Raw genomic sequence first — 22,836 nt, forward strand, 5'->3', positions numbered from 1 at the left:
GAGAAGTGGAAAGCTCTCGTGGTGCTGCATCCTGGACTTCATTGAGAGTAGACTTAAGGTAACTTTTCAAGGCTCGTGGTTTGGCAGAGTGGTACACCATCACAGGCTTGAGCTTTAAGTCTCCACTAGCATTGGCACCCAAAAGCACAGTCATGCGATCCTTTGCAACCTTAGCATCTGGAGCATGTGCTACATTCTTAGAAACATAGGTTCCTGATGGCATTCGTTTCCTACATAAACGTGTCTCGTCCAAATTGAAAATTTGATCGAAGTTATAGCCTTCTTCCTCAATCAATTTTTTCACCATGGGAAGAAATGTCATCACACATTCCTCACCTGCACTGGCAGCGTCGCCACATAACTTTACGTTATGAAAAGCATAGCGGTTCTTAAATCCAGCAAACCAGCCACTACTAGCACTGAAGGCAGGCACGTCCGCAGGATTTTCAGCTTTTTTCCTGAGTTCCTCATAAATTGATAAGGCTTTCTGTTTTATGGTGAGAAAGCTGGTCCCACATCGCTTTTTCGCTTGGTCTTCTATCCACACGCTTAGATGCCTCTCCATCACCTCAAGTTCCCTTGGCCGTGACCTCACAGATTTGCTAGCACTCAGGCTTGTTCCAGCAATGCAGCTGGCTTTAATTCTTTCTGCATTGTCTCTAATGGTGCGTAAGGTAGACTCCTTTATTCCTGTTGCACGAACAATATCACATGTCCTTTCATTGCGCTCAAAACGCTTGATGACATCTAGCTTCACCTCAAGTGTTATAGCCTGTCTTTTACGGTCACCACCCGCGATTTTTTCACCTGGCCGCTTCCTGTACACATTCTTGTTACTGTGCCCTCCCATATTTACGGAAAACACAGCAGGATTTGCAAAAAACAAGAATGAACATTACAGAGGATTGTACATTGCGGAAACGACAACATACCGCGCGATCTTACTGACCATGTGATGTCGACGAGCAGACTCTCTCAGTGTAAGCCCGCATTCCTCCGTGTACAGCGACACCCAGCACCAGCCAGGGAGGCGCGTAATAGCCAACACACCCGTGCGGAAGTTCGCATTTTAAAAACATCGCTCGCCTATTCATCAATCGCCCGACACGACGGAAGGCGCGCAGAACGACATCAACGTCCTAAAGCTGAAGGCGTGTGGAAAGCAAAACAACCTTTCTTTATCCGATTCATGCTCTCGTTTTGTGTCTGAACATTCACATTCCAACACAAAATGCACTTTAAAATTCAAAATGCACATGTTTGCAACCACACCGGCCAGTCAGGATAGTTAAAATGGTATTTTTCTTTTTTTACGTAAAAACGAAACTGAAATCGCAATGAACGCGCGCCGAAACCTCTTCGCCGGGAACCTACTATTGAATTGTCAGAGGGGTGTAATTGCGTGCTTCATTTCTTCTGTATCACATTCCTGCACAGTATTCACTGCAGAATATTGTCACGTCAGTAAATTATAATGGATTATATGGCACTTCAGCAGGAATGATTGAAGAGCTGCTAAAATAAAATCTAAGGGGAACCCACAATAATAGATGACCCTGTTTCCTGTGTTTCTTGGTGGTGGAGTGGCTGGCGGGAGATGTGAATGGCAGTGGGGGATTCAGCGGCTGTAGTTGGGTGAGCGCTCCAGGTAATGTTCAGATACCTTCTGTTCATTCATTCATTCACTGGGCTCCTGCGGGATATTGTATCTGCTTCCACGGTCCTCCTTTGCGTGAATGGGACGGGGTTCCCGAGATTGTGATGTCACCGGGTCTCCCCTCATTGTTGCGTCATCGTGTATCTCGAGCCCTGGGTTGCCCTCCCGATGATGTCAATGGGGAAGGGGGTTGCAGGCTGTTCCTCCTGGTCGCTGTCAGTTTCAGGGAGCAGCAGCAGGTGGTAACCTCTGCAGTCTGTGCTTGCAATCATCATTTTCACCAGAGTCCTTGAAGGGTTTACTTTATTGTAGTGAACCAGCACTGACGTCGCATTACTGGGCACATGCTTAAATGATTGGATTCCAACCACAAATCTAATGAAGAAAATCGAAATTGCACATAGAAATGTGAGTAACTGCTGCGTGCAAACGAGTCCTGACTGTTTTGGAATCTGCACACGATAAAGCAACAACTTGCGGCTGTGTTGCATCGTCAAATACGCCAACTTGCACTGTTTTATAGAGGGAAATGGAAAAAATGCACTAGCAAGGCTTCAGAGGACCAAAACGATTTTTTTTGTAGAAATTTTTTTTAAAGTGGAGCGTGATTTGGAGGGACGAATATTTCAGAAGGAGTTCACGGCGAATAATATGCTGTTAATGGGGAGACAGTAATACAGTAAAGGTTGGAATTGGAGCAATGAAGGTATAGGGAAGATAAGACAGAAGGTAGTTGTAGTATTCATACAAACTGTGAGGAAGGACGGGTAAAACAGTGGATTTTTTCACAAAATTACATATCATATAACAACGCAGAGGCCATTACTGTACAGAGTTATACAGCAGGGAAACAGGCCCTTCGGCCCAACTCGTCCATGTCGACCAGGTTTCCTAAGCTGAACTAGTCCCCTGCGTTTGGTCCACATCCCTCTAAACCCTTCCTATCCATCTACCTGTCTAAATGACCTCTGCCACTTCCTCTGACAGCTGCTCTGTGAAACACTTACTCCTCCAGTCCCTTTTAAATCTTTCTGCTCTCAAACCTACTGGTATGCCTTCTAATTTTGCTTTCCCCCCCCCCCCCCCATCCTGAGGAAAAGATTATGGGTATTCACCTTCTCTCTGCACCGGGATTTATAAACTTCTATAAGGTTACACCTCGGCATAGTCTAGGGAGAAAAGTACCAGCCTCTCCTTCAAAGCTCCTTGGATGCTGCCTGAACTGCTGTGCTCTTCCAGCACCACTAATCCAGAATCTGGTTTCCAGCATCTGCAGTCATTGTTTTTACCACCTTTATAACTCAAACCCTCCAGTCCCAACAACATTCATGTAAATCATTTTTTCACCCTTCCAGTTTAATAACATGTTTTCTAGAGCAGATAACCAGGACGGTCCGCAAGTTTGCATTAACAGGTTTGCACTCATTTTTCAGATGAGTGAATAGTGTGATTCTCCCACCATCTCCCTGTTAGGAGACATGGTGGCTCAGTGGTTAGCACTGCTGCCTCACAGCACCAGAGACCCAGGTTCAATTCTCACCTGGGGCAACTATCTGTGTGGAGTTTGCACTTTCTCCCCGTTTCTGCATGGGTTTCCTCCAGGTGCTCCGGTTTCCCCTCACAGTCACAAAGATGTGCAGGTTAGGTGAATTGGCCATGCTAAGTTGGCCGTAGTGTTAGGTGTAGGGGAATGGGGCTGGGTGGGTTGCTCTTTGGAGGGTCGGTGTGGACTTGTTGGGCCAAAGGGCCTGTTTGCGCACTGTAGGGAATCTAATCTGATTCCATTTTGTAGCTCGTTGGTCTAGGGGTATGATTCCTGCTTTGGGTCTTCTTCTACGCAGACTTGTGAGAGATCCTGGGTTCAAATCCCGGACAAGCATGCTTTTAAGTGGGTGGCACAGTGGTTAGCACTGTTGCCTCACAGTGCCAGAGACCCGGGTTCAAATCCCACCTCAGGCGACTGACTGTGGAGTTTGCGCATTCTCCCCGTGACTGAGTGGGTTTCCTCCCACAGTGCTAAAAATGTGCAGGTTAGGTGAATTGGCCATGCTAAATTGCCCGTAGTGTTAGGTGAAGGGGTAAATATAGGGGAATGGGTCTGGGTGGGTTGCGCTTCGGTGGGTCGGTGTGGACTTGTTGTGACGAATGGCCTGTTTCCACACTGTAAGTAATCTAAAATCTAATCCAATCTAATTACTCAGCATATCATCCCTTTAAAAATAACCATCTAATTCCTTTTTGAATGCTTAGATTGAATCTGCCTCCACCATATTTTTAGGTGCTAACCACAGCGATAAGAGGTTTTTCTTCATATCATTTTAGCAGCTTTTGTCAGTTTCTATAAATTTGTGCTCTCTTATCCTTGAAAATTCCACTAGGGAACAGTTTCTCTCTCTCTGTTCTATCTGGATTACTCATGATTTTGAATATCTCTACCAGATTTCCTCTTTGCCTTCTCTTTGCCAAGGAAAACAGTCCCAACTTCTCCAGTCTGTCTTCATAATCAAAGCTCCTCATCCTTGGAATCACTCATGTGAATTTCTTCTGCACTCTTTCTAATGCCTTCACATCATTCTGTAAGTGCAACTCTTAGAGGTGGATGCAATATTCTAGCTGAAGCTGAATTAATGTCTTGTACAAGTTCAATGTAACCCCTTGCTCTTGTACTAATGCTCCTATTAGTAAAACTTAGTAAACAGTGTGTTTTGTTAGCCTGTGCTGTTGATCTGTCCTACAACCTTCAATTATTTCTGCACATACATAGAGAACACAGTGAACCATGCATTCATGGTTTGTCACACAAGGCCGGCGCACACTTCTATGCCAAGAACAGAACTGACACTGAATTTACATATAATTCAGTGGACAAAGTGTGCTCTACAACTGCCTTTTTAAACTGAGTGCTACTTTTATAGCCGAGCAATATATTCACAGTTACAAAGAAACAGTTCTGAACTGCTTTGAAATGTTTGAATGATCGCATTTTAGTTTAGTTGGACTTTGACCTGTAGAAACATATAACAGCTCATTTTAACCTATTGTTGGAGAGAGAGGATGGAGGGTTGATGTGGGTGATGGAACCAGGAATTTTGCCACTCTATTTGTAAGGATTATTGCTAAATGTATTCATGACACTCCATGATCAAATTCAATATAATTTCATTAAGTTAGTCTTGAAATATCAATAACTTTTAAATTTAAGTTACGCATTGTTCCAGTCATACAGTTTTTAAAATCTTCCTTTTCTTTAAGGGCAAGTGCTACTTTCACATTATCCATTCCCAAAAGCACTGATTTGCCAACAATGTTTGTTATCCTTTTGTCACATAATTCCATGTATTTTTTGTTTTACAACAGGAAGGATGCATCTGAATCCAGAACAAGTTGCCTTAATTGGACAAGTATTTGAATCTTATGTTGTAGAACTCCATGAAAATGATATCATCCATATTCTACAAGAGCCAGATACTGGTGCTCACTATCCAGTAATTGTGAATGCACTGACACTGTTTGAAATCAATATGGAAATTGGTGAATACTTAAATGCATTTCCAAATGAACTGTTTCCAATATTTGACAATGCACTGCACAGAGCAACCATGACAATTCTGCAGTCATATCCGGAGCCACACAATTTGGTGATGAAACAAAAACTTCACGTGCGAATTTCAGGTCAGGGTGAATACTGAACTATAACATCCTTAGCAACCTGAAATTTGTAGCAGTATGATAATTGCCTGTTGATAGTTATTGCTTCTCTTTCTTCTCATTATTGGGAACAGAAGATGATATCTGGGGTCTCCCAGCCTCCTGGAGAGACCCTAGTGCTCCTTTTCAAAATATTTCAACATGTTTTTGAAATATTAGTGACGGGGCAAAATGACTATCCATAGGGCTTTTCACTTCAGACTTAATCAGGGCAGAGGCAAGAATGGACCCAGTTCACATCCTCCATCCTCCTACCTGATTAAATGCCTCTGAGCTTCTGAACATGCCAAGGGGGTGGTGATTCTGTAGCACCCATGGAGTCTGTCAACCATCATCTGTCAGAGTTATGTTGTGACAAGATAGAGGACAGGGGACCAGACTGAGTGTAGTTTTGGTGTCCTTCTAGTTTTTTTTTGTTTAGTCTGCACTGGCTCAAATTTGCACCTAGTTGTGACAAGTGATTTTGAGCAGAGCTGCAGTCTAGAAATTCATTGGCACACATTAAGCATTAAGCAGCACCAGATATCCAATATGAAGGGCAGTGTGCACATGTTAATTCCAACACATGCTCCTTGCCGTATTGGTACAAGTTTCTGTATAGGATTCAGAGCTTGTACCAGAAACAGAATAAGTCCTTTTGCATTTGCAAATGGACATCCTGTCCACTTGCACTTGGACATGAAATATTTTGCGGTCTTAGTCAAAGAGCACAGGAAATTAATTCTTCTAATTTGTCCATACTTATTGTTAAACTATAATTCTGGTCATTTATCTCATTCATGAAGGACCAAATCAGCTGGTGCATTTTCCTATATTCCATCAGTAACTACACTTTTTCAACAGTAGTTCTTTCAAACAGTTTGAGATGTCCCATGACCAAGAAGGTCACATTATAAATGTAACCTCTTTTTTTCAAAGAGAATGACAAAGCATCATCAGTATTGATGAATTTGAAATTTCATGTTCTGAGTAAAACACAAATGTTATTTGTTTCTTTATTTGTCAGGATTGCCACTTTGCCCAGAACTGACAAGAGATCGCATACCAAAAACCCGAGATGTAGGTCATTTCCTGTCAGTTATTGGGACAGTCATACGTACTGGAATGGTGAAGGTGTTGGAATTTGAGCATGAGTATATGTGTAACAAATGCCGTCACATCTTCACAGTGACTGCAGACTTTGAGCAGTATTACACCACCTGCCGTCCTGCATCCTGCCCGAACCCAGAAGGTTGCAACTCAGTGAAATTTACATCCCTGTCTGGGTCCATGTCTTCTCCTGCCAGTTGTAAAGACTACCAAGAAATCAAAATTCAGGAACAGGTGATCTCAAATTACGTTAATATTAAAAATATGGCATTTAATTTTTGCTGATGAATATTTTGGTGTGTAAACTGTATTAAAATGGTTTATATGTATTTTACAGTCATTTTTAAACCTTAATATGAAATCAAATATTTGTAACTATTGGGAGTTAAGTCAGAGGGTCAAATTTAATTTTCTTCATGTTAGACCGGATTTTTGCAGAGTTGGAACAACTCCAAAGCCTTTTAAAAACTGCAATCAGAGCCTGATTTGAAATTCCCACTCCCATTCTCATTCATGAATACAGGGGCAGTTATAGGACATTCTGCCTGCCAAGCCTGCTTTGCCATTCAGTTTGATCACAGCCAATCATCCACATCAGTGTCTTTTTCACGTACTATCTCTATCTCTTTGTATTTAGAAATTTGTCAACGTCTAATTCAAACGTAGTCAATGACTGTGCTTTCACAGTCCCTTGGATTAGAGATTTCCGAAGATTCACAACTGTCTGAGTTGGAAAAAAATTCTTCTTATCTTAGTCCTAAGGCCCCCCCCTTATTTCTGAAGTTGTGTCCTCCACTTCTAGGCACATCTTATCTACATCTGCATCATCTATCACTTTTTATATAATTTGTAATTTTTGGTGAGATCACCACCTCTCATCCTTCAAAACTCTAGCAACTACAAGCCTAGTTTCTCCAATCCCTCTTTGTAAGGCAATCCCACCATTTTAGGAACAACTCCTTTGAATCTTTGATGCACATCCTTAATGGAAGTAATTTTTTTGAAGTGAAGGAGACCTGTAATTTGTGTAAAGCCTGAGCCCAGGTTCTAATTAATTGAGATAAGAGTTCACTACTCCTCTGTCAAATTACCTTGTACAAAAGGATAACGTATCATAAGCCTTTCGAATAGCTTGCTATATCTGCATGTTAGCCTTCAGTAACTTACAGATGAAGACACCTGGATCTCTTTGTATATGTACCCTTTCTGATCTTTTACCATCAAAGAATTATTGTACACATCTGTTTCTCCTAACCTCGTATTTTTCCACATTATGTTCTATTTGTTGTGCTCTTTCAACACCAAGTGTCGAAATGCTATTGAAGTCACTTTACATCAATACAACAACACACATTTGTACATAATTTTGTGTCATCTGTGAACTTGGAAATATTACTTTTGGTCCACATGTTTGAATCATTGACCTAAAATTATCAACAGCTATGGCCCGAATATTGATCTTTGTGGTGACTCACTAGTCACAGCCTGCCAAAATGAAAATGACCTGTTTATTCCTTCTTTCTCTCTTTTTCCTGTTAGATAATCTTAATCTATGCCAGTACATTGCCTCCTACTGATACAGTTTAATTTTGCTAATTATTCTTCTATGAGGGTCATTATCAAAATCCTTCCAAGAAAACCAAGGAAATAATGTCCATAGACACACCTTTATCAATTATGTTAGCAACAACCTCAGAAAGCTCCAGTAAGTTCATCAAACACAATTTCTCATTCACAAATCCACTCTGACTATGCTCAATGAGACCAATATTATCCAAATGTCCAGTTATCACATCACTTATAGAAGATTCTAGCATTTCCCAGCTATTGCTGTAAGGCTTTGGAAAAGCATGGCCTAGCTAGGGACAGACAGTATGGCTTTGTGCAGGGCAGATCATGTCTTACTAACTTGATTGAATTTTTGAGGAGGTGACAAAAGGTGATCGATGAGGGTAGAGGAGTTGGTGTTGTCCACATGGATTTTAGTAAGGCGTCCAACATGGTCTCTCATGATAGGTTATCCAGAAAATTAAGATGCATGGTATCCTTGATGACTTGGCCACGGATTCAGAATTGGCTTTCCCATAGATGACAGAGGGTAGTGGTGGAAGGGTGTTTTCTGGTTGGAGTTCTATGACTAGTGGTGTTCCGTATTGGGATCTCTGCTGTTTGTCATGTGTATAAATGATTCAGATGAAAATGTAGATGAGTGGGTTAGTAAATTTGCAGATGATACAAAGATCAGTGGAGTTGTAGATGTTGTAGAAGATTGTCAAGAGGATACAGTGGGATATAGTTCAGTTGCAGATGTGGGTGGAGAAATAGCAACTGAAGTTTAATCTGGGTCTATGTGAGGTGCTGCACTTTGGGAGATCACCTAATACCAGGGGGCATGCATTTAAGGTGAGAGGGTGAAAGTTCAGAGGAAATAGTCCGTTAGAGTCATAGAGACAATACAGCACAGAAACAGACCCTTTGGTCCAACTTGTCCATGCTGACCAGACATCCTAAATAATTCTTGTCCCATTTGCCAGCATTTGGCCCATATCCCTCTTAAACCCTTCCTATTCATATAGCCATCCGGGTAACTTTTAAATGTTTCAATTTTACCAATCTCAACCACTTCCTTTGGTAGCTCATTCCATACATGCACCACCCTCTGTGAGAAAAAGTTGCCCCTTAGGTCCCTTTTTAAATCTTTCCTCTCTCACCTTAAACCTATGCCCTCTAGTTTTGGAGAAAAGACCTTGTCAATTTGCCCAATCCAAGCCCGTAATGATTTCATAAACCTCTAAAAGGTCACCCCTCAGCCTCAGATGCCCGAGTGAAAATAGCCCCAGCATAATCAGCCTTTCCCTATTCCTAAACCCTCCAATCCTGATAATGTCTTTGTAACTCTTTTCTGAACCCTTTCAAATTTCCCAACATCCTTCCTCTAACAGGGAGACCAGAACTGCATGATTTCCAAAAGTGGTCTCACCAATGTCCTGTACAGCCGCAACCTGACCTCCCAACTCCTATACTCAATGCACTGACCAAAAAAGGTAAGCGTACTAAACACCTTCTTCACTATCCTATCTACCTGTGACTCCACTTACAAGGAACTACGAACCTGCACTCCAAGGTCTCTTTGTTCGGCAGCACTCCTCAGGACCATTACCATTAAGTGTATAAGTCCTGGTCCGATTTGTCTTTCCAAAATGCAGCACCTCACATTTATCTAAATTAAAGTCCACCTGCCATTCCTTGGCCCATTGGCCCATCTGATCAAGATCCTGTTATACACTAAGGTAACCTTCTTTGATGTCTACTACACCTCCAATTTTGGTGTCATCTGCAAATTTACTAACCATACCACCCATGTTTACACTCAAATCATTTATATAAATGCCAAAAAGCAGTGCACCCAGCACCGATTCTTGTGGCACACTGCTGGTCATAGGCTTCCAGTCTGAAAAGCAACCCTCCACCACCACAAGATGTGAAGGGAAAATTTTTTGCACAGAGTGCTAGGAATCTGGAACATGTTGCCAGGACTAGTGGTGGAGGCCGCTATGATAAGGGTGCTTAAGATGCTTTTAGATAAGCACATGAATATGCAAGGAATGGAGGGATATATGGACCAAGAGCAGGCAGAAGGAGTTAATTGAATTTGGCGTCATGTTCAGCACAACATGGGCCGACGGGCCTGTTCCTGTGCTGAATTGTTCTAGGCTCCAAGAGGTCTGTAATTCACCTTCTTGTCTGTCCCTCCCTTAAATAATGGGGGATTTTTGCTACATTTCAATCTGGAGGGACCGTTTCAGAAACTATAGAATTTTGGATGATAATCACGAATGCATCCACTGACTCTTTCAACACTCTGGATATCATGTCCTGAGAACTTTACAATCTTCATTGATCCCAACACAACCTTGAATTCCTTCATTCTCTTTTAATCCCTTGGATATCTAATTTAGGAGATTTCTTGCATCTTCCACAACTAAGTACAACCACAAAATATTCTGCTATCTCTCTATCTTCATTATAAATTCTCCTCACTCTTTCTGTAACTGATCCAAATTTGTCTATGTCAAAAGTTTCCTGTTTGTGTAACTATTGAAGCTTTTTGTGTTTTTCTAGTTTACATTCTTTTTGTACTCTCTCCCTTTTTCGTTTGCTTTGTCCTCCTTTGCTGTTTTCTAAAATCCTTCTAATCCATAAGTTTACCATTATTTCTGTGAAGTTTATCGGATTTTTCTTCAAATTTTATGCAACCGTTACCTTCCTGTATTAGCCACAGTTGGCTTTTTTTGGGGTGGCGGGGGGGTTAATATTGAACTTTGAAGGAATGGACATTTTCTGTAAACTATGCAACACTTCTTTAAAGCATGTCTATTGCCTATATATTATTGTACCTTTCGAAGTGTTGTCACAATCCATCTCAGCTAATTCGCCGCTCATCACTTCATAATTTCCGTTGCTCAAATTAAATACACTGACTTCAAGTTGAATTACCACACTTTCAAACCAAACCTAACCTAACATTCTATCATATTACTTATCCCTGAAGTTATTTTAATAAATATTAATTAACTTATTAATAACAAGCACTTCATCTGCTTAACTGTCCTAATCATGCACACACATCTGAGAGCTCAGATCAATGAATGCATTAATCAGCAAGCATCTGTTTTTCAAGTGAAATGTGCTGTTGAAATTGCTTGACTGATGTCTTTACGTGGTTATAATAAGATGTTTATTTTCTGTGCTACCTTTCCAAACTCTTAATGTTTATTTGGACATAATGAACTTTTGTGAAGTGTTTTGTGAGCACACACACTCGGACAAACAAACACACAATTAATTAGCAGAATCAAAGTAATTTTGTTATGTGGTCCCAGCAGAAAGCTCCCCTGCTGGCAGACTGAATTTGATTCTTGGTCTCCGGCCGTGCTATTCTTTTCAGAAAGTGTATGACTCGTGAAACTGGCAATGCAAGAGAAATGAATACTTTTTTAAAATTATGCTAAATGAATGGCATTACGTCATGTCAAATTCTAACAAAATTGGGACAGGCAAGAAAATAGGGGATCTGGGACCCATGTGAATAGGGTAAGTTACGCTAAGCCTCCATAACTGAGCAAATTGAAACATCCTTACTGAACCAGTCTCAATTAGCAAGTGTAAGTTAGAGTGTACAGAAAGTGAAACAAATGAAAAGAAAGATAAGATGTTGAAGGGTAGAGAGAGATAGAAGAAACACACAAAATGTAACATTTGCCTTTTTCATTATAAAATAATCCAATAATAATTAAAGATTAGATTAGATTAGGTTAGATTACTTACAGTGTGGAAACAGGCCCTTCGGCCCAACAAGTCCACACCGCCCCGCCGAAGTGCAACCCACCCATACCCCTACATCTACCCCTTACCTAACACTACGGGCAATTTAGCATGGCCAATTCACCTGACCTGCACATCTTTGGACTGTGGGAGGAAACCGGAGCACCCGGAGGAAACCCACGCAGACACGGGGAGAACGTGCAAACTCCACACAGTCAGTCGCCTGAGACGGGAATTGAACCCGGGTCTCTGGCGCTGTGAGGCAGCAGTGCTAAAGTTTGAATGAAATTGCACACTTGTTCATTTTCAGTAGCAGAGGGGTTATTTGAAAATAATTGTAAAAATTTAATTGAATGGAAAAAAACCTGCTTTTTGTCTGTCATGGTTAATTCTTTGCAGCTGATTGTAATTGGTCATTGCTGTACTGCAGAGAAAGGAGCTGACTGTTAGCTGAATCTCTATGTGGTTAAGGCTTTCTCTATTCTAAAGGTTCAATGTAGTATACAATTTGAATGTAAAATTAATAACAATATATGAAAAGCAACATAGATATGTGATTGTGACATATAAATAATGAATTAAAATGCATTAAGGATGGTGGTACTGGTGATGTGCCACCGTTGCAGCAGGTGGGAGTACCTGGACACCAGTTTGGCCTAGAGCAAGTATGGCTGCTGCAAGTGTTTGAAATTCAGCTTAGACTTTGAGCTAGAGATTAAACTCAAAGATCATAATCTTTGCCTTGTCACCTGAGCAAATTGGCATAAGCCTGATAAGATCAGAGTAGTGAATATGTGACTCAGACTGGTGTGAGAGATGTGGGTTACAGTTTGTGAGCTCGCTCATCGATTAGTAGACAAAGTGGAATCTGTACTGATGGGACAGTCTCATGGGACACAAGAAGAAATAATGATAGCTCGTCAGAAAGGCATGGCAACAATCATGAGAAATCTTAATCTACATATTGACTAGAAAAATCTGATGGGCAAATGTAGCTGATACTTGATCAGTGTAATGATGTCGGATTAATAATAAACCCATAGTTAAGGTGCAGCTGGGTAGCAGCAACCAGAATATGATTAAAATGTTCGTTCAGGTTGAGGGAAGGAGGATTTGGTCCGAGATTATGTTTTAAAACTTTAAGGGTAATTATGAGAGATTGAAAGCAGAAGGTTAAAATGAACTGGGAATTTAGGTTAAAGAATAGGTCTACAGGGATAAATGGCAGATATTTCAAGGGGATATTTTTAAAAAATACAGAATACATATATTTCAATGAGCAGAAAACTTCAAGGGATGGACTCCCCATCTGCACTTGACTAGAAGTGTTAAAGACAGTATGAAATTCAAAGAAAGGGCATCTAATTGTACAATGACAGATGGCAGATGGGAAAATTAGATGGAATATAAAAGGCATGATCAAAAAATTAATAAAGAGGATAAAATTGGAAAGCTATGCAAATATTTAAAAAAACCTTGTAAAAATTTCTGTAATTATTTAAGGAAGAAAGGTAGTGAGAAAGAGAGCAGGAAGCTACAAACTACATTTGTCATAGGAAAGATAATAGAAGATATTATTTAAAAAGTTGTGGGAATGCACTTCAGTTCAAAGTAATCAGGTAGAGTCAACATTGTTTTGTGAAAGAGGAAAAAATGTTTGACCAATCTATTGGAGTCTTGTAACAAAGTAACTTTTTTTTCTTGATAAATGGGAGCTGGCGGATATACTGTACTTATATATGCAGGAAATTTTTGATAAAGTGCCACATCAAAGATTATTGCAGAAAATAAAACACCATGGTGTTTTGGCATGGATTGAAGATTGGCCAGTTAAAAGGAAACAAAAAGTATGCATAAATGAGTCTTTTTCAGATTGGCAAGATGTAATCCGTATTGTACCATGGAGATCAGTGAAAGGTTAAAAATCTGCCTACTTCTCTGCATCAAATATTTCAAGTTATAGAAATGACTGAGATGGGACAGAAGGTAATGTCGCTAAATTTGCTTGTAACAAAAAGATAGTACCTGCAAAGAGAACATGAGGAATCCACAAAGAAATTTGATAGGTTAAGTGAGTGGGCAAAGATCTGGCAAATGGAGTACAATGTGGAAAAGTGTTGCATTGTCCATCTTGGTAGGAAGAATTAGAAAAGAACCATGAGATGCAGAGGCATCAAGGTGCCCCTGGATATTAATCATGAAAAATTAGTCTACAAGGACAGCAAGTGATGATAAACGCTTTTATCATCTATTGTGAAAGGAATGGAAACCAAAAGTAGGGAGATTATGCTTCAGTTTTACAGGTGAAGCTGCATTTCAAATACTTTGAGTGTTTTACAGATTCATAGAATCACTACAGTGTGGAAGTAGGCCATTTAGCCCTTCAAGTCCACACCAACTCTCTGAATACTATTCCATCCAGACCGTGTAACAGTGCATTTCTCATGGCTAATCCACCTAGCCCATACATCCCTGGATACTATGAGCAATTTAACATGGCCAGTCTACCTGGCCTTCTCATCTTTGGATTGTGGGAGGAAATTGGAGCACCCGGAAGAAACCCTTTGTCATCTGATTTATGGAAGGATAGAAATGTTGGAGTCAGTTGAGCGAAGTTGTCTAATGCCTGAAAGGGAGGATTTGTCTTGAGAAGCAAGGTTGTGTAGACTAGGCTTGAATCTGCTTGCATTTAGGAAGTAAAATGTGATTTGATTGAATGATATGATCCTGAGCAGTCTTAATAGGGTCGATATGGAGTGGAAGTTTCTTCTTACATGGGAACCGAGTACGGGGAGGGGGGACCACTGTTCAAAAATCAATTTTCATCCACCTCCTCAAATGAGAACAATTATTTTCTCTGAGGGTTATGAGTCTTTGGAATGCTTTTCCTGAAAATGTAGTGGAAACAGAGTCCTTTAATATATTAAAGGTAGAGAGGTTGTTAGACTTTTTTACCGTTTCACTCCCTTGCTTATCAGAGTAGGCAGGAATGCAGATTTGTAGTTACAATCAGATCCTCCAAGCTTTTGCTGAATAGCAAAGCAGACTGAATGGCCTACTTCTGCTCCTAGTTCACATGATTGTGTAAGTACTGCAAACTTCCATCCAGAATTCCGTGTAACTAATTGCCAAGCCTCTTAGTCAGATACTGGCGTAGCTGAAATTCTCATGAAAAGCCTGGCAACTTGGACAGCAACTTCCTGGATATGCAGGTTTAACTGTGCAAATGTGAAGCTGTGCTCTGTGGCAGTGAAAATGAGCAAGTGTCTTGTGTTATTCCTGAAAATTTTAGTTATTATCAGAATTTTTAAATAAAAGTTAATAAGTTTTTTTCCCTTTTTATGTTGCTTGTCTCTCTCTCTCTCTCTCTCTCTCTCTCACTCCCACTTCTGTTCCTATTAGTGCATTCTTTATTGCACTTTGTCATTCGTTCAGGATGCTTCAATTGGATTTGTTCCAGAGACTTACTATTGAAAATCCTACTTTATAACAAGGAGTACTGTCTGCCTCACCATTATTTTTACTGCAATATCTTGGCCGATATTCCATTCCAAGCCTTGTTTTATACTAGCCTAAGTTTGTTAATTGAAAACCTATTATAACCAATTTTCTGTTCCAACACTTTAGCAGAACAAATGAAGGCTAATTAAACATCTACAAATTGTAATGTTGCCTGGTATTGCAATACCTAGAGGCTTAGAATATGAATTAGTATCAACAGGAGAGTGGATTTATACATATAAACAACAATTTGCTTTACTCATTATATACCTTTCCTGGCGTTATATTAGGTTCAGAGACTGTCTGTGGGAAGCATACCTCGATCTCTGTTGGTTGTACTTGAAGATGACCTTGTGGATACCTGTAAATCTGGTAAGTTTTACTTAGTAAGTTGCATACAACAATTCCGAGCTAATGTATCAAACTGTATACACTGTTTGACTAAAAAAACTTGTCTCCATTGTTCCAGCATGAAAATTTCCTTGATTTGGTTTTATCTCAATAATATTGTTTTAAACAACTATAATGAGGGAATTGTACAGTTTTTTTTAGGAATTGTTTAATTATATAAAAAATTTCTTCTAATAAATGGCCATCTTAATTTTACAAACCTACCCTAAAATGGTCTGAAATTTATTGTTTTTACATAGTATCCAAAGTTATCATTATAAACTGAGTCTACTACATTTAAAAAAACACAGAAAAATTATGTTAAATAGTGTACAGTGTTAAAGTTGCAAATCTGTCTCAAAGTGGAATTGAGCTGGAATAGTAGATGATTTATGTACTATATTTTAAAGAATGTGTTTATTCTTTTTGATGCTGGAGATGGAAGATTTCCAGCGATGGCATAAGGAGAATTCCCTAATAATGTTTAACTGGCATTCTGGGATGTTTTACTTGAACAAACAGATTGGATAATGTCTTGTTCAAAGGGGTGCAATTCAAACAAAGTGACATTTCCTCAGTATTGCACTGGAAAATTAACCTAGATAAGTACCAAAACCAGGAGTAAGGCTTGAATGCATAATTTTCTGTCTCACAGATGAGGATGCAAACAGTTTTCTTGTACCATAAGAACATAAGATGTAGGAACAGATGTTGAGACTGCTGCAGAATTCAATGAGATCATGGCTATTCTGATTAACCTTAGCTCCACTTTCCTGCCTTTACCCATAACCATTGATTCTGTTACTGATTAAAAAATCTGTTTGTCTCATTCCAATGGACTACCTCTACCAGTGTACTATAAGACATAGGGGCAGAAATTAGGCCATTTAGCCCATCAAGTCTGCTCTGCCAATCAATCATGGCTGATCAGTTTTTTAACTCCATTTTCCCGTTTTCTTCCAGTAACCTTTAATCCCCTTGGCAATCAAGATCATATCTGTCTCTGTTTTAAATATATTCAATGACCTGTCCTTCACAGCCTTCTGTGGCAATGATTTCCATAGATTCGCCACTCTCTGGCTAAAGACGTTTTTCCTTATCTCCATTCTAATAGATCGTCCCTTTGCTCTAAGGCTGTACCCTCTGGTCCTTGTGTCTCCTGCCAATGGAAATATCTTCCCAACTCTATCCAGGGTGTTCAGTATTCTGAAAGTTTTGATCAGATCCTGCCTCACCCTTCTAAACTCTATCAAGTATAGTCCCAGAGTCCTCAAACAATTTTCACATGTTGAATCTCTTATTCCTGGGATCATTCTTGTGAACCTCCTGTGAATCTGCTCCAGGGCCAATACATCTTTCCTGAGCTACGGGGCACACAATTCCTCACAATACTCTACATGTGGTCTGACCAGAGCCTTGTAAAGCCTCAGAAATATGTCTCTGCTTTTATATTCCAGTCATCTTGAGATGAAAGACAACATTGCCAGTTTGCCACGTACTTCCAAGTGTTCAGAAATCTCATCTTTCATAATGGACTCCAAAATCTTACCAACAACTGAGGTCAGGCTAATTGACCTATAATTTCCCTTGTTATTATCCTGTTCCCCTTGTTATTTTGTACCGACACTACTTGGGTGGATGGATTGTGCATGTTACAATCCAAGATTATGTCTTACTATTATGCGTATTCTATCCCATAGTAACAAAGCTACTCCACCCCTTTCTTCCCGCCTGTCAAATACCCTGAAAATTTAGGGCCTAGCTACTATCTCCTCTTCAAGAAATCAATTTTGGTTATAACAGATACAAAACTTTTAAGGCAGTATTAATTTGAACATTTAGATTTTTTCATTTGACAAAATCCCTCAAACAAAGTGTAGTTTTCTTGAATCATTTTTACTTATAGTGAAAGTTATGAAATTGTGAGAAATGGCCTGTTTGACTCTGATTAAACACTTTTCAGGTTCAGGCCTTTTTGACATGCCACCAATGGGCTTATTGTATTTGGAGAGTCAAAGATTTGTCTGGTTCTCATGCTGAACTGGTTCATTTTGTCCTGGGTGATAGTTTGAGGGTGGACAGTGGGCAAACTGTTTTGGAGACAGCAGGAAATGAGGGATAAGAATGTAGTTGGTGGGAGGATGGGGGAACACAGATGGAAAAAGTAAGTTTGCTACTGAGTCCACCAGAAAGAAGAAAAGTTGCTTGAAGTGTTTACTCCAGTAACACCAGTGATCTTGTAAAGTCACTCAGCAAATGGTGAGAAGTGGCAAAATGTGTGAACCTGAAAACTATTATTTGGAATCCTACAATTATTGTTGGATCGTTATTATCAGATGCAAGCTAGTTTCATGCAGGTGGATTGCTTACCCATTTACAGGGAGATCACATCAAGCGTTGGGGTCAGTGGTTGATCAGTCGTAACCTCTCCAACACCCCTACGTCGTAGCTTCCATTTCCAATTGCTGTCCGCAATTTTTTTTTAGGGCAAGAAATGCGCAGTCACACATTGACTGTCTCCCCCATGTTTTGGATTCACAACTTGTAACGTTAACATTAAGTTACTGCATTTCAAGACCCTGTGCTATTAGAGATACTGGTTCAATCTTTGTCTATATTCCAGTTATTTCATGTAAGCAAGCTTAGGACTTGTGTATGATTTTCAATTATGAAATATGACTAATAACATTTAACTGCTGGCTTAAAGCCAGTTAATCTGAAATAACAATATCGCCAATTACTAAATGAAAGGGTTTGTTGGTTTTTAAAGATTTTATTGTCACTACATATTTCTTAATATATATTTTTCCCTTTCCACAATTTTGACTTCCCACAACATGCACTCCAATACGTGCAACACCTATACAGATTTAGGAGAAATGTTGCAACTATTTTAGGATTTGAAGAATAAAGTCCTTTGCAAAGTATTATGTGAATTCATTTTCTTTTCAGCACTTTATCTCTGTGGGAGGAAACACTATGACAATGTGATTAAGACCGAGAACATATGTGATTGTAGCAACACTTTAATATCTTGCACTCTGTTGTAATATAAAATTCCTTTCAATATTTCACTTATAATTGTCATCATTATTTCTATAGTCTGACTTATTGCATAGAATTATAGTGGGACATAATTAATTATAACTTTTATAGAACATTGTATAAATGTCAAAATAATACATCAAGAAGTGTTTTCCCCCCCAGGCTTTGGGATCCTGACGTGGGTTCACTTGGATGCATCCTGAGTGCACATTTGATCAGCAAGACCACATCTACAGTCTTCCCATTGGCCATCTGCTATTTCACTGCTTCCATGCTCAGGTCATGTTAGGGATTGTGGATGGGTTTTTTGATCCTGCCAGCCCAGAGGGCTGGGCTCAGCTCTGGAGAATTGGCAGCCCAGCCTAGAGAGGCACTCAGTGCTGTAGCACTCAGAGGGAGAAGCTGATTTGTCTTTTGGAGCATTGGGGATATCCCTCCAACTGAATCATTGGGCTGTGCTTTGCAGCCTTTCCTGTCCATAGCCCTGCCTTAGCGGAGTGGACCCTCTGGCCCTGTTGGCTACCTAGCTGAATATAAAGCAGCAACTTCTGGTGTGCTAGCAGTTTTACACATGACAGATGCTGCTGTGGGGTTGTGGTAAAATCACCCGTTCCTAATTGGATTTTAACCACTGCAAGTCTCCAGTCCCTCCATGGTCCTCAGTGGCAGGTGTCCTGAAGTAATGGGCGGCACGGTGGCACAGTGGTTAGCACTGCTGCCTCACAGCGCCAGAGACCTGGGTTCAATTCCCGCCTCAGGCGACTGTCTGTGTGGAGTCTGCACGTTCTCCCCGTGTCTGCGTGGGTTTCCTCTGGGTGCTCCAGTTTCCTCCCACAGTCAAAAAAAAATGTGCAGGTTAGGTGAATTGGCCATGTTAAATTGCCCATTGTGTTAGGTGAAGGGGTAAATGTAGGGAAATGGGTCTGGGTGGGTTCGCTTCGGCGTGTAGGTGTGGACTTGTTGGGCCGAAGGGCCTGTCTCCACACTGTAAGTAATCTAATCTAAAACTCCCTCACCCCCTGTATATTCTCAGTCAGGAAAATTTAGCTCATAAGGTTTTGATTTGATTTGATTTATTATTGTCACATGTACCTGGGTACAATGAAAAATGTTGCTTTGTGTGAAGTACAGATAGAATATACCATACAGAGTGCATTAGGGTAATAGCACGGAGCGAAAAATACAGTTGTGGCTGCAGAGAATGTGCACGAAGAGTGAGATCAACATTAATTTTAAAATTTGAGAGGTCCATTCAGAAGTCTAATAACAGCAAGAAAGAAGCAGTTCTTGAATCTGTTTGTGCACGCGTTTATGCTTTTGTACCTTCTGTCCGACAGAAGTGATTATAACCGGGGTGGGAGGGGTCTTTGAATATGTTGGCTTTCTTTCCTGAGGCAACAGGAAGTGTAGATGGAGCCAATGGATGGAAAGCTAGCTTGTGTGATGGACTAGTTAAATATACTTGTCAACATTTATTTCCTGTCTGTGCCTTTGGAACATGGTGTATGCATTTTCCCCATAATGTGCACCTGTCCTGCTTGGAAAACTGATGAAGGAAAGATGGTTCTCCACAGAAAGTGATTGCAAATTGGAAATTGCATCATTCTTCAGCGAGGTCTGTGAAGCTTCAGAAAACCAGCAAACATGGTTTTGTCAAAGGGAAATCAAAATTAACTTATTTATTGGAGTTCTTTAAAGAAGAAACTTGAACTATAAATTAGGGGGGTCCAGTGGATGTATTGTATGTAGATTTCGAGAAGGCATTTGATAAAATGCCACATCAAAGGTAATTGCAGAAAACAGCAGCTCATGGTTTATGGAGGGGGGGGGGTTGGTAGTGGGTAACATATTGGCATGGATGGAAGATTACTTTGCAAGCAGGAGACAGAGAGTCAGAATAATTAGATCTTTTTCAGGCTGGCAGGATGTCACGAGTGATGTGTTACAGGGATCAGTGCTGGAGTCTCAACTCTTTACAACTAATATAAGTCATTTGGATGAAGGGACTGAATATATTGTAGCTAAATTTGCTGATGACACAAAGCCGTGTAAGAAAGTGAATTTTGAAGAGGACATAAGTAACCTACGGTGGGATATAGATAAGTTAAGCAAGTAAGCAAAGATCTGGCAAATGGGGTACAATGTGGGAAATTGTCCATTTTGTCAGAAAGAATTTTTAAAAAGAACCATACTATCTAAATAGTGAGGTTTGAAGTGCTTTGCGATGCGGAGAGATCTGGGTGTGCTAGTGCATGAATCACAGAAGGTTAGAATGTAGGTACAGCAACTAATGAGGAAAGCTAATAGAATGTTACTATTTATTGCAAGGGGAATTGAATGCATGAGTAGGGAGATTATTCTTCAGTTATACAGGGCACTTGTGAGACCATATCTGGATTACTCTGTACAGTACTGGTTAAGGTACTTACAGAAGGATGTTACTGCATTCGAAGCAGGTCAGAGAAGGTTTCCTAGACTAATACCAGGAATGAGTTGATTGTCTTATGAGAAAAGGCTAGACAGGCCAGGCATGTATCCTCTGGAGTTCAGAAGAGTCAGAGATAACTTACTTGAAACATAAAAGATCCTGAGGGTACTTAACAGGTAGATGTTGAAAGGAAGTTTCCTCTAGAACTTGGGGCACAGTTTAAAAATAAGGATGTGCCCAGGTTGTACATTTGCTGGCTGAGCTGGTAGATCTGTTCTCAGATGTTTTGTCACCATGCTAGGTAACATTGTCAGTGAGCCTCCGATGAAGCACTGGTTCTGTCCCACTTGCTATTTGTGTCTTGGTCTGTTATGGTGGATGATATCTCTTCCAGTACTACTTCTGTCGGTGTGCTCACTTAAAACAGATGTAAGGAAACATTTTTTCCTCTGGTGGTTGTTCGTTTCTGGAATTCCCTTCCTCAAAAGGCTGGGATGTTGAATATTTAAAAATTTTTAATGTGGAGTTAGATAGATTCTTGATTATCAAGAGGATGTGAAATTATCAGGAGATGCAGAAATATAGAGACAAGGTTAAACTGAGATCAGGCATGATCTTCTTGAATGGCAGAGGAGGCTTGAAGGGCTGAGTGGCCTTCTCTTCTTGTAAAAGTTCATAAGCCCTAAACAGACAAGGAGAGAAAAACATATACCAATGAAATTTCTATAAATGAAGAGAACAAAATATTAGAAATCCATATTTCATGGTTTCCCTTGCTTATGTACTCCTTCTGTAAATGTGCACAGTTGATTAACTTTATAGTAGGATCGATTTCATGTATTATATTTTCAAGTTTTGACTTTTCTAATTTACTGTCTTATTATATTTTGAATAAGTTTGTCTAATTAATGGGACTGGACAGTTGATGTAAAGCTTGTTAGAATAATGTAATTGTTCATCCAAATTAGTGGAGAGAATAAGGAATAATCAACTTGTATGAAGGAGCAAATACATTTCTTCAAACATTGTGCAGTTGATATTCAAACGTTTGAAATCACTTTAGAAGGTTATGCATGCGAGAATTTCAAGATGCTAATACCTTTTGAAATGCATGACAGACTGGGCAGTTCGGTTAAAAAGCAAGCAGAAAATTACAGGAGATTTGAGAAAAGCGCTATCGGAGAAGGGCAATGACTTTTGAACTCCACAAGATACTGTCTGTCTCTTCTGTTGAATCTATTCATAAATAATAGAGAAGGAGCATCTTTGTAATGTAAAACCGATAGATAATGCCAAGCTGGATGGCTCATTTACAAGCCTAATGCATTGCAAGCATTCATAGTGATTTGAGTCAACTGAAAGGATGGGTTATGCCCTGGAAGACTGACTTTGATGTGAACAGATGTAAGGCCCTGAATATTGGAATAAAAAGCATGAAATGTATACATAGTTAATAAGTATGCAAATAGTTTAGCTAACTTGTGAACATAATGTGCAAAAATACTATTGGTTATATTAGCTCCTGCACTATACAGACAGCTTTTCTTCATTCTAAAATTTAACATGTATTTATCACATATTTCAGAGTCTGTGGACAATGAGGTCAATGTGTTAGTTTTGGATTCTTTTTGTTTTTATTCTCGGGCTCAGGACATTGCTGGCCAGGTCAGTTATCCCATCCTTAATTGCCCAG

At 39.9% G+C, this 22,836-nt stretch overlaps 1 protein-coding gene across 1 annotated transcript in view; it reads left to right on the forward strand.

The window, feature by feature from the left end:
- The first annotated feature begins 1,575 nt into the window (after positions 1–1,575).
- The window catches only part of mcm9 (minichromosome maintenance 9 homologous recombination repair factor), a 55,959-nt gene continuing 34,698 nt past the window's right edge, over positions 1,576–22,836 (forward strand). The window contains exons 1-4 of the mRNA XM_043684399.2: positions 1,576–1,648; positions 5,015–5,329; positions 6,372–6,688; positions 15,571–15,652. Of these exons, the coding sequence (XP_043540334.2) occupies positions 5,020–5,329; positions 6,372–6,688; positions 15,571–15,652 (709 nt within the window). The 5' untranslated portion in view covers positions 1,576–1,648; positions 5,015–5,019. The remainder of the gene's footprint in view (positions 1,649–5,014; positions 5,330–6,371; positions 6,689–15,570; positions 15,653–22,836) is intronic.

Source organism: Chiloscyllium plagiosum, unplaced genomic scaffold (genome assembly GCF_037043375.1).
Source record: "Chiloscyllium plagiosum isolate Xiang-an unplaced genomic scaffold, Cpla_swu_hap1 HiC_scaffold_3, whole genome shotgun sequence".
Taxonomy (NCBI): domain Eukaryota; kingdom Metazoa; phylum Chordata; class Chondrichthyes; order Orectolobiformes; family Hemiscylliidae; genus Chiloscyllium; species Chiloscyllium plagiosum.